The sequence below is a fragment of the Malania oleifera genome, chromosome 1 (genome assembly GCF_029873635.1).
Source record: "Malania oleifera isolate guangnan ecotype guangnan chromosome 1, ASM2987363v1, whole genome shotgun sequence".
Taxonomy (NCBI): domain Eukaryota; kingdom Viridiplantae; phylum Streptophyta; class Magnoliopsida; order Santalales; family Ximeniaceae; genus Malania; species Malania oleifera.
Window position 1 is genome coordinate 138,156,144 of NC_080417.1, and position 12,112 is coordinate 138,168,255.

The following is a 12,112-nucleotide window of genomic DNA, read 5'->3' on the forward strand; positions in this document are numbered from 1 at the left end:
AGTGGTCTTTCCCCTTTTTGGAATTTTGTATTTTCACGTTGTGTTAATGTGCCTTTTGGTGGTGGTGCTTGCTTTGACTAGTTCAACATTATATCGGAATTATTGAAAATAGTAATCTTGTGAAGGTGCATGCTAAGGAACAACATATACCGAAAGCAAGTGTAACTGAAATTAGAATGTTGAGTTGCATAGGTTATGAGTATACAACCTTGAAAGATAATGTACGGAAAAAAAGAAAACACTTGTAGTAAGTTAGGAGTGGCTGTGCAGAAGATAAGCATAAATGAAGGGCAATTAAGATTTAATATGGTTTAGGATCTTGAAATGTAGATCAAATAGTAATTGATTTGAAAGAGCGATTTAATTAATGTTTCAAGGATGTAGGACTCGGTGGGAGGGAAAGGGGTAGAGCTAGGGCAACATTAATTGAGGTAGGAAGAAAGGGCTTGATGGCATACTTACTTCTAAAGCATGTTATCGTATATCAAGTGGAATGGTGGAAAATAATACACGTAGAAGAATGTGAGGCTTTATTGTTGTTCTAAAATGCAAACAAGTTGCTACTAACGTCTATATAGTTTTTGAGGTTATAACTGATATCTTTTGATTAACACTTGTGTACTCTTTGGTGGGTAAACACAGTAATGACTGATTAGAAAGAGATATGGGACAGTTAACCATAAAATATAAATGGTGTGATTTACTCCCCTTTTATTCACCTTTTGGAAGCTGTAATAATTTATCTAGATTATCTAGTTGAGTAAGCACTTGCAAGGTTGATTTTGATTACATAAAGACAATATTATTTTGTTATTTGGAGGGTTAACATACAATTTTTTATTTTATGCTTGGAGTAACCTTTCAAAGAGACGCTTTATCATGTGGATGGTTAGAATCCCTATTAATGTTATTCACCAAGAATGAGGAATTGTTTTTATTGAGGAGCCTGTTCACCCAATATCAATGTTATTTGTCCACCCATATGAGTATGTATTGTGATTGGATGCATGTGTAGGTGTGTTATGTGTTTATGTAGGAGGATCCACATGCATACAAGTGTGGGCAACACCCCCCCGCCCCAAAAAAAAAAAAAACTTAAATTTTTTTTTTCATTTATATTAATTTTAAAATGGTTTAAAAATTCGTTTTTGTAATTATCCCCACTCAACCAAAAATTGTGGAGTAAAAAACAAAAATAGAAAAAGGATATCTTTGGGCCTCAAGTGTCCCCACTTTGCGAGGGTAGGGGGGAGGGTTATCATAATGTACGCAACCTCAACCTTGCTTTTATGTAGAGAGGCTGTTTCCTAGGACTTGAAACTCTTGACCAATGGGTGACAAGTGAGCTACCTTACCATTAATGGACTCCATAATCAATAGTTGTGGAGTCAAATAGTCAATTGAAAAAATGTAAGATAGTCTTGTAAGAAAACCAAAATCAAGAGGTATATCTTTTTATATTTAGAAAACGATTAGCTTTGTATTTAAGTACAACAACAACAATAACAAGCCTTAAGTCCCACTAGGTGGGGTCGGCTACATGAATCCTTTTCTACTAATTCACCTAATCAGGAGTGTTTTCCTCTATTAGATTACGAGCTGTTAAATCCTTTTTAAACGACAAACAATAACTAAGTTATTCCTCCTTACAGGTGCTCTACTAAGCCTACTTTCAAATGCTCAAACCATCTAAGTTGCCTCTCCCTTATCTTGTTTTCAACCGGTGCTATGCCTAAATTATTGCGCATATGCTCATTTCTTACTTTTTCTTTTAATGTTGAACCACTCATCCACCTTAACATTTTTCAGTAACTTTTACTTTTTGTACATGTTTCTTAGTTGCGCAACATTTTGAACCATACAACATTGCTGACCTTATAGTCGTCTTATAAAACTTTACTTTTAATTTTAAGGGTATTCTATGATCACACAACACACTTGATACGCTCATCCATTTTACTCGACTTGTTTTAAATCTATTTACTACATCTTCTTCAATTTCCCCTTCAGCTTGCATATCAGATCCAAGATATCTAAATCTATTAGTGCTATTAATCTCTTGATTATCAAGTTTAATCTTCTCTCCAATGCTACTCCTTACATTATTGAAATTACATTTCATATATTCTGTATTATGCCTACTTATCCTAAACCCTTAAGACTCTAATGTGGCTCTCCAAAGTTTTAGCTTAGATTTCACTCCCCTCCTACTATCATCAATCAACACGATATTATCTGAAAGTAACATACACTAAGGGATCTCATTTTGGAGATCTCTAGTAAGTCCATCAATTACTAAAGTAAAAAGATAAGAACTTAAAGTAGAACCTTGATGTACACCTATTGTGACTGGAAAATCTCTAGATTCCTCTTCTACAGTCTTAGCGTTAGTCACTGCTCTATCATACATATCCTTAATGACCTCAGTTTATCTATTAAACCCCCTTTTCTTCTAAGACCCACCAAAGAACTTCCTTAGGTACTCTATCGTATGCTTTCTCTAGGTCAATAAAAACCATGTGGAAGTCTCTTTACTTTTCCCTAAACAGAATTGCTATTCCTTTTCTTTTTTGGGGCGGGGGGTTGAAATTTCAGGTCAGAGAACAAGAAATCAGAATCAAAGAGATAGGAGTGAGGGAATGAAGAAGAGGTAAGAATGAAGATAGAAGAAGGGAGAAATTAGATGAAGAGAACAGAATTGAAGAACAACAAAAATAGATAAGAGAACAAAACAGAGAAAGAAATAGAAAGAAGAGAGGAGGAAGAAGAAGAGAAGAGGAGAAGAATGAGGGGAAAACGGGTGGATTGAAATGGAAGAATGGAGATTGAAGAGGAAGATGTAGGAGAGAAGAAGGAGAAGAAATAGAAGGAAGAGGGAAGAGATGAGAGAGGAGAAAGGAGATACAAGGGAGAATCACACGTTCATCTATTCAAATTAATCAACAAGTACCTCTTACATAACTTCACACACAATTTATTAGAAAGCCTCTAATACATGAAATTGCACATATGCTCCTAAAACTAGATGAAATTACAGAAATGCCCTTAAAATACACAAATATTACAAATGATCCCCCAATACACACAATCGTATACTAATTAAAATAAACCCACAATTAACTATTAACTAAGCCCAACAATCTTTTGACCCAATTTTTTTATGGATTATTCTCCAACAAGGATCTTCCCGTGGTTTTGCTTTTTGTCCTACATCACATAACCAACGAGAAATAATGCTATCAAATACATGTATAATATTTCTTACCTTGCGTTTGGGAGCATCAATGGTTGGATTTGGATTTGTGTGGATTTGGATAAAATGCAGTGTAAATTATATTGAGTTTCTATCAAATCAGCACAAATCCAAATCTAAGCTTGAAATCCATGATCCCAAACACTGCCTTAATGCGACCAAACAATCATATATCTAGTTATCTCTTATTTGAATGTGCAATCGGGGTCTTTTGTAAAGAATATGTTCCAAAAAATCAAATACAGAATTTTTTTTTTAAAAAAAAATTACGGATTTCCCCCTGCGTTATTGAAGCCAACACAATAAACTAGTGATATGTTTTTACCTCACTCTATGATGTTGATTTTTTTCATTATTTGAAGCAAAATCAGCGGGAGAAAAACATCAATGGTTTTTCCACAAATGTTTTATATTAAAGTAGGTAGGAAAATCCTACCCTTAATTAAAATAGAATTGATACAAAAGATACTTGTGAGCATTCTACATTTCTAATTAAGCTAAATAGTTACAACTATCCTCAATAGGTTTCATTTATAGAAGTATTGCATAACCAACCAGCTATTAATGCTATCAAATACAACTTTCTTAATGTGACCAAACAATCATATATCTAATTATCTCCCATTTGATTGTGCAATCAGATTTTTTTATTTTTATTTTTATTTTTTTGTGAAGAATATGTTCCAATTAATCCAATAATCAAAAAGATTAAAAAATTAAATAAATTATGGATTTTTTCCCTACATTATTAATGCACTAGTAATACCTCCCTCCCTCCCCCACCCTCTCTCTCTCTCTCTGAAAAGAGAACGGCTGCTCCTCACAAATGTTTTTATATTAAAGTTCATAGGTAATTACACTCTTACCCTTCTAATAGGTTATTTATAAAAAGATGCTTTTCCTTTTGTCTTTTAATTGATACTCAATTGTAGAAATATATTAAATCTTGAAAAATATAAAGAAGCAATAAAAAAATGCCAAAGATACTATTGGTGAAGCTAAACATAGAGCTTATGATATGTTATATACTAAAATAGATGCAAAAGAAGGAGAAAAATACAATAAACTTGCTAGAGCTAAAGAAAGAAAATGCAAAGATTTAGGTGATGTAAAATGTATAAAGAATGAGAATGATAATGCTTAGACATAAAAGAGAGGCGGCAAAGATACTTTGATAAGTTATTTAATGAAAACCAAAATGAAAGATTGAACTTCAAAGTGACAAACGGGGAGAAGACTAAAAATAGAAAATTTATTCGCAAAATTAGAGTCCTTGAAGTCAAAAAATCAATATGGTTTTATGCCTAGGAGATCAACAATAAAAGCTATTTATCTTTTAACAAGTTTAATGGATCTCAACATGTTATTAGAGCGTGATCCAACCTAAACCCTATCACTCTTAGCCGCCTAAAAACACCCTCCCATCGCTGCCTTTCTCAGAACCACCACAACCCTCATTATTTCACAAAACCAATCATATAGTTTGACAGAACCCTTTGAAACATAACCCTACAAAATCCCGTCATTGGAGACCTCCCCACGTGCTGCCATGAGCCAGCCGACTACCAGCAGTCCCGACCTCACGCACCAGTGTGTAAGAGAGATTCCGGCCACCTTTTTCTGATTTTTCCTTCCCTAGACCATATTGTCAAGCTGTTGGGCATGTTTTTTTGCCCAAAGATCCAACCTTTTTCGACCATGGACTCATGGTATTTGGTTAGTTGTTGTTTGGTGTCCATAAAGGATTTTTTTTGAGCTTCTTGGAGCAGTGGCAGTGTTCATAAGTTGATTTGTGAGGCTGTGGCAGTGCTATATCAGTTTGTAGGTGGTTCACCTCGCCTGTGGTTGTTTCGGTGCTTCACCTTGTTTGTGGTTTTCCTGATTAATTTTGATTTTTCTTCTTGTTTGACTGTGGTGTGACTGCTGATTTGTGAGTTTTGGGATGGAGTCTATGAGTCCCAAAAACATGTTTCCTTCATCCTTGCCACATATGACAGCTGAATAGTTTGATGGAAAGAATTCTGTTCAACGGTCTATGGCCATTTAGGTTTATTTAGCAGGATTAGGAAAATCTGACCACTATGATCCTTTTTGAAGTGAAGAGAAAAGAAGTGTGGATTCAAGAAGATGCCTTGATTGTTTCCTTTTTATGGAATTTGATGGAGCCCTATGGATGTGCATACATCTAGACACATGCAAGGAGATTTGGCATTTTGCCAATCTTTTTTCCTTCAGTAACATTACACGTTTGTATGATTTATCCTGCGAGTAATTTCAATCACACTAGGGAGATAGGAGCATTACAAATTATTTTAGAGAGATGAAATTTATTCATGAGCTTAACGTCATGCACCCTATAATCGCCAATATTCATGAGATGTAGAAGCAGAGTGAGTAGATGACAATTCTTTAGGTTTGAGCAGGTTTGAAACCTGAGTTTGAGGCAATCCGGTCCTAGATACTTAGTAGTGTAGAGTTGCCATCATTTGCCACTGTTTATTCTCATGTTCTTATTGCTTCCTTCGGCACCATTCTCTTGCTCTTGTATGTAGCTCTAAGAGGACAATCTTTGCCATGCATGGTGATTCTAGTTCCCTACCAAACAACTGTAGAAGTTATCGAGGTGGTTCAAGTGGTTGTGGTGGTAGAGATGGACGTGGTAGAGGAACTCCTTGCAAGTGAGCTCATTGTGTTCGAGTAATCATACTATTGAGCAGTGTTGGGGTCTACATGGTAAATCTTCACTTGCCAATGCAACCACCATTGACTCCACACCTTTGAGGGCAACACCAATGTTGCCACCACCGATTCCACACCTTTGGGACCAAGTGTGGGGCAATGTACTGTATCTATGCCAAAGGAAGAGTATTCCAAGTTCCAACAATATCAAGCTTCACAACAAACTTCTTTTTCCATTGCATCTCTTGCTCATATAAAAAGCCCACAACATGCCTTTCATCCATTACTTCTTGTCCTAGTCCTTGGGTTATAAACTTCGCTTCTGTTTATCATGTTACAACTACACCTAATTTCTTCTCTACTCCCTAGTATCCTGAAAACTTACCTTGTGTTACTCTTGCTGATGGATCAATCATTGCGGTTAAGGGAATTGGGATTGTAAACCCCACTTCTTCTATTTCTCTTCCTTTGATTTTCTATATTCCCTAGTTTCCTTTCAATCTTATGTCCATTAGCAAGATTACCAAATCCATGAATTGTTTAGTAATAGTCTTCCATGATTTTGTGGTTATTGATGATTTGAAGACATGGAAGCTCGTGGACATTATCATTTTGAGCCGCTATCTCCTTATACCGCTTGCATTTTTGTTGCAACACCTCCCCAAATTCACTGTCGCCTTGGTCACCCTTCATTGAAAAGGAGCAAACATCAAGTTCTTGATTTGAGTCTTGTGTCTAGCCTTGATTGTGAGTCTTGTTAGTTGGGAAAGCATCATCGGGTCCCTTTTGCTTCCTGAGTTTGTAAATGAGCTGCAAGCCCTTTCATGTTAGTCCATTATGATGTTTGGGGTCCAAGTAGAGTTGTGTCCAAGTTGGGTTTCTAGTACTTTGTAACATTTGTGGATGATTATTCAAGGATGACTTGGCTATATTTAATTAAAGATCGTTCTGAGTTATTTCATATATTTTGTGCCTTTTACTTTGAAATAAAGATTCATTTTGGTTTGCCAATTTGAATACATCAGAGTGATAATGCTAAAGAGTATTTCGGTACTCATGGGGTTGCAGAGTGGAAAAGTAGACATATCCTTGAAATTACTTACACCTTATTATATCAAATGCATATACCTAAAGTGTTAATGTTGCACTTAGTGCTTGCTATCTCATCAATAGGATCCCATCCTCTATTCTTAGTGGTAAAATATACTCCTTTCTCTTTCCTAATTTACTTTTATTCTCTCTAGCTTCTCTTATATTCAGGTATGCGTCTTTTGCTTATCAACTAACTCCCACGGTGGATAAGTTGGATCCTCATTCTGGGCTACTCATATACTCAAAAAGGATATCGTTGTTATAGTCCTTGCTTCTTTATTCCTTTAGATGTTACCTTTTTTGAGTCTATACCTTACCACACTCAGTCCCTAAGTGCTTTTGATCTCAATGAGTCTCTTCCTCTACCTAATCGTCTAGATTCTAGTTTGTTGTCCTTGTCCAATCAACCACCTACATCTCCATGTAGTTTGAGTCCTTCTTGTCATTTTAGTTGTCCTAATTTGCAGGTGTATTCATGACAGCGGCTCCAAGGAAGAGAGTCCTCTCTAGCTTCTTATCACACCTTTGGTTTCCTCATCTGATGATCATATTCCCCACGATGTTGATCCTCCCATTGTTGTTCGAAAAGGTAAACACACTTGTACACAACATCCCATCTCCAACTGTGTTGCTATGATTTCTTATCACCCTTCTATTATTGTTTCGTTACTACTCTATTATTTGCAACCCTTCCTGGTTGGAAGATTTTGTTCTACAGCATAGGACTGTGCGCATAAGGGTGGGGTGTGATAGGAGTTCTAGCTGGGGTGAAGAGGAGGTAGAGACATCTGCTGGTAATGCTGGTTCTGGCATGAGATAGATCTGAGCTGCTGCCATGGTGCCTTGTATGGCATGTGAACCCTAGTGCCCCCCTTTGGCCACAGTTGGGCATGTGTGGAGCTCCAAAGCTTTTGCTTGTTTTAGATGGCAGCAGCCACATGAAGGTTGCTGAAAGGGAAGGGCAGTGACGACTTTGTTCATGACGGCCCTGGGTAAGGCTTTTTTGTATGCATGCGGGCGGCTAGGGTTTCAAGTGAAACCCTAGCACAGGTGACAAGCATGAAGAAGGGAAGCCACATGCGGATTCCCATGTAGTTAAAACAAAAGTCGATCCATTGGTGGTCCATGACTGGCTGGTCCACTTGGTTCATTGGTTTTTTGCTATTTTTGCTTATTTGCCATTGTCTATTTATTTCTTTTTTTGTAGAAGTTTTCTTTTTAAAAAATAAAAAATAAAATAAAAGGGAATTTTTTTTTTTAGAGGGGAAAGGTAAAATAAAAAATAATGGCAATATTTCATGCTAAAGACAAGAAGAGTTCTCGTGTGGTTTACTTAAATAATTGAGTTTTGTTTTATTAATGTTAAGAGTGTCATTGTAGTTTGCCATTCACAGGCCTTTGCCTTTGTAACTTTGTCATGCTCTTATCATTAGGTTTGTTCAACACGATAATTTGCTTTCATGGATCCCCTTTATGTTTAATGCTTGATTTCTAGAGAGATGAGAGTTAGCATGGTTTATTTTGTATGTATTTGCTAACTATTTTATGTTTGAAAATTTTGATTAATGTCTATCTGTTCCTACATGGTTTGCACTTTTATAATCCGTTTGACTGAGATAGTTTTTAGGAGATAGTCATCTCCAAATTCGTTCGCTTTGATTTCTTAGCTCAACTTATGATGGGATGAAGAGGAGAATTTCACCGTATGGTGCCTTTCCCCTTCTCATCCCTAGGTAGGGACAAGCACTTTCCCTTAAGCCCATATGGGTGAATGAGAATAGGTGCTTATACAATGGGATTGATAGATTAAGGGCAAATTTGGAATTCCTTTTTGCCAAAATACTCCCTTTCAAAATTCCCTATTTGTTACTCCCTTTGGCCAATGATGAATGTAGAAATGTTTTCAAAACTCCTTATGTCTTGCTAGGTATCATCTATCAGAAAGAAACTTCTTTTTTTGGAAACTACAAGAATCTTCTCCCCAATGATTGATTGCAAGTTGAAAAGGATTCAATCTCCATCCTTAGTAAACCCCGATTGCGAATCAGGAGATTTTTTCTGCTCTGTCCTCATTTGAGTTTTAAATTAGAGATCCAATTTCATCCTCATTAAACCCTGATTTCCATTTGGGAGATTTCCATTCTTTCTTCATTCAATGTTTGACTTTCAAATCAAAGATCCAATCTTCATCCTCACTAAACCCTGATTGCCAATCGGGAGATTTTTCCACTCTTTCCTCATTCAATGTTTGACTTTCAAATCAAAGATCCAATTTTCATCCCCTATTAAATCCTTATTGCCAATCAGGAGACTCTTTCCTCATTAAATATTTGACTTGAATCAAAGATTCAATCTCTGTCCTCATTAAACCCTGATTGCCAACTAGGAGATTTTTCAACTCTTCCTTCATTAAATATTTGACTTCAATGAAAGATTCAATCTCCATCGTCCTTAAACCCTGATTATCAATCGGGAGATTTTCAACTCTTGTCTCATTAAATGTTTGACTTCAATCAAAAATTCAATCTCCATTTTCATTAGACCCTAGTTGCCAATTAGGAGATTTTTCAACTCTTTCCTCATCAAATGTTTCAAATGTTTGACTTTAATCAAAGGTTCAATCTCGATCCTCATTAAACCCTAAATGTTAATTGAGAGATATTTCAACCCCTTCATTATTAATTCCTTAATTTCAATCAAAGATATTTTTTTCCCATCTCCATTAAACCCTGATGTCAATCAAGATATTTTCAAACCCATCATCATTAAATTCTCAATTTCAATCATGGAACTCGAATCATAACCTCCATTAATCCACATCTCAATCAATGATTCCCATGCATCCATCCAACCCTTGATTTAATTAAGAACCTTTAATGCTAACTTCCTTTGATCCCTATTTGAACCTATTCATTACAATCAATCATAACTTTTTCATCCTATTCTCTTTTTCCTCTTTGTTTTCAAAATTTAGGATTACCCGAGGCCAACCCCTTTTCGAAGCAATAGTATATTAGGGTTCTCAACCTTGATGTTTGGGCTCTTGAACAGTGATATTTCATCGAATGACCAAAAAAGGAGGAATCTTCCTTCATTCTCTTTTTATCTTTTGGCATACACACACATACAATGGTAACCGTTCTTAGAACGAGTGTCAATAGGGGTGCTGGTTGATTGATCTCCCTTAGAATGGTTGGTTCACCACCTTCCTTATGTACAAGTGTACTCTCGAACCCTTGTTCTCTAGGTCATAGACCTCTTAGTGTTTTCCCTTTGTTTTCCATTTTTTTTAAAAATAATAAAGGTGGCAATTCTGCTTTTTCAAACTTTTGTATCTTTTTAGAGCTTTTGTCCATCCTTTCGACCTTGCTATCTAGGGAAATTGCCACGTAGCGTCTCATTCATCAGCACACCCCCAGACCAAAATCGGTGTTAGACAGTGGATTCCAAGAAAAGATTGAGGATTGTTAGCCACTTGTTTAAGGGTCTTTGGTGATGTATAATTGCAACATGGTGACAAATTATTGGAAAAAGGAACACCATTTTTCCAACTTTGGGCACAATTTTAAGCTTTTTTGCACCTTTCTCAACTGTGGAGGAAATGTTTGCAAAATCATCATTGATGGGAGGGAGAAGTCGTATATGTGGTTTCTATAAATTGGGTCATTCATATGCAACTTCATCCGAAACCTCACCTAGAGTGTTATCATATGTATCTTTTTGAGAATGCTTGCTAAATGTCGTAATTGGTATAATTCTACATTATTTTCACAAAAAAATATCGAGAAAGGCATTATCAAATGAATTTTGCTCTTCTTTTCATAATTGTCCAAATATCTTTAAGTTCTCTTTGTAGTTTCCATGAGTTTGTAAGATGTTACCAAAGTCCTTCAATAGGTTTTCTTCATGTGGAAAAAAGTTCCAGGTGACTTTTTTATTCACATATGCTGTGCAGTGAACGATCATTGAATCAAGTTTTTTGGACAGAATTGCTTACTGGCACACTTGTGAATATCATTTTTTTTTTTTACCTCATTTGGAATGCAAAAGTCATATTTTCCCAGTAGCTGCAGTGCAGTTCCTCCTAGGAATTGTATGTTTCAGTTCGTTGTAACATGAAGATGCTTAGTTTGAATTTTGAAAGCATTCTTTTGGGTATTTGTGATATGTGAACTTGTCAAGGAAATCTTTGAACCAGCTGTTTCGTCTTCTGCCTTAGTTGATCGAATTGCCCTCACATTATCTGGTGTATATGCAGTGCCCGAACTGTGGAAATAATTTTCAAATATTCAAGTAAGTGCCTTTTAATCTCATTGTGGAAGAAAGTTAAATTGTGAATCCATTTGTGGAATTTTATCGCAAGTTATTAAGCTTGGCAATAGTGTAATCTGTTACAGATCGTCTTTGAATGATGAATTGCAGCTGTGTCCCTTCTGCAGTCAACCATTCTCAGGTGAAGCCCCTTAAACTCTTCATCTCAGTATGGATAATCTCACTGGGATTTTCTTTGCTCCAAAATTCTAGGAGATATTATTGCTTTTAAAAAAATCTATTTAAAGAACTCATCAACAATGGTGTCCCACCAAGGAGGTCTCCAAAGAGGTGTGGTGAACGTAGTTGTTACTTCTAAATCTTAGCATTTCTGAATGTCTTGGATGCTTTTAAGGCTTGTGCCTGCACAATGCACATTTGTGATTCATCGTCTAAAAAGACTTATACAATTATGCTAGAAAGTGTAATGATTTTTAGCTGAAAACACAAAACACTATAAAGCATTTTTGTGATAATGAGATCTCAACCTCGACACAATTTTTATTAAAGAAGTACCCATGAATGAATGTAATAGTGACACCTCTGATGCTTACTTGTATTCTACAACATTGACTTCAAAATTTGTTTATCTGATAAAAATTAAAACTAAATTATATATTTAAACTTCTGTTACCCTATCGAAGTTGAATGGATTTTGAATTCTGAGAAATTGTTTGTGGAGTTACAATATTTCAAATTATGTGACACTGAAATAAGATGTCAAAATTTTTAAACATCACCGCCCATAGGGCCTTGACCCCCTGGGCATTGGTTAAT

The 12,112-nt window shown here is 35.9% G+C and overlaps 1 protein-coding gene across 6 annotated transcripts in view; it reads left to right on the top strand.

Moving 5' to 3' along the window:
- LOC131144017 (uncharacterized) overlaps positions 1–12,112 on the top strand; it is a 33,623-nt gene that overhangs the window by 1,945 nt on the left and 19,566 nt on the right. For 2 of the 6 annotated variants that reach the window (XM_058092371.1, XM_058092380.1), the window contains 2 exons: positions 11,283–11,317; positions 11,407–11,477. In XM_058092371.1, the coding sequence (XP_057948354.1) occupies positions 11,283–11,317; positions 11,407–11,477 (106 nt within the window). Of the gene's footprint in view, positions 1–11,243; positions 11,318–11,406; positions 11,478–12,112 lie in introns of all 6 variants that reach the window. The other 4 variants (XM_058092375.1, XM_058092385.1, XM_058092361.1 and 1 more) reach the window with 3 other exon arrangements.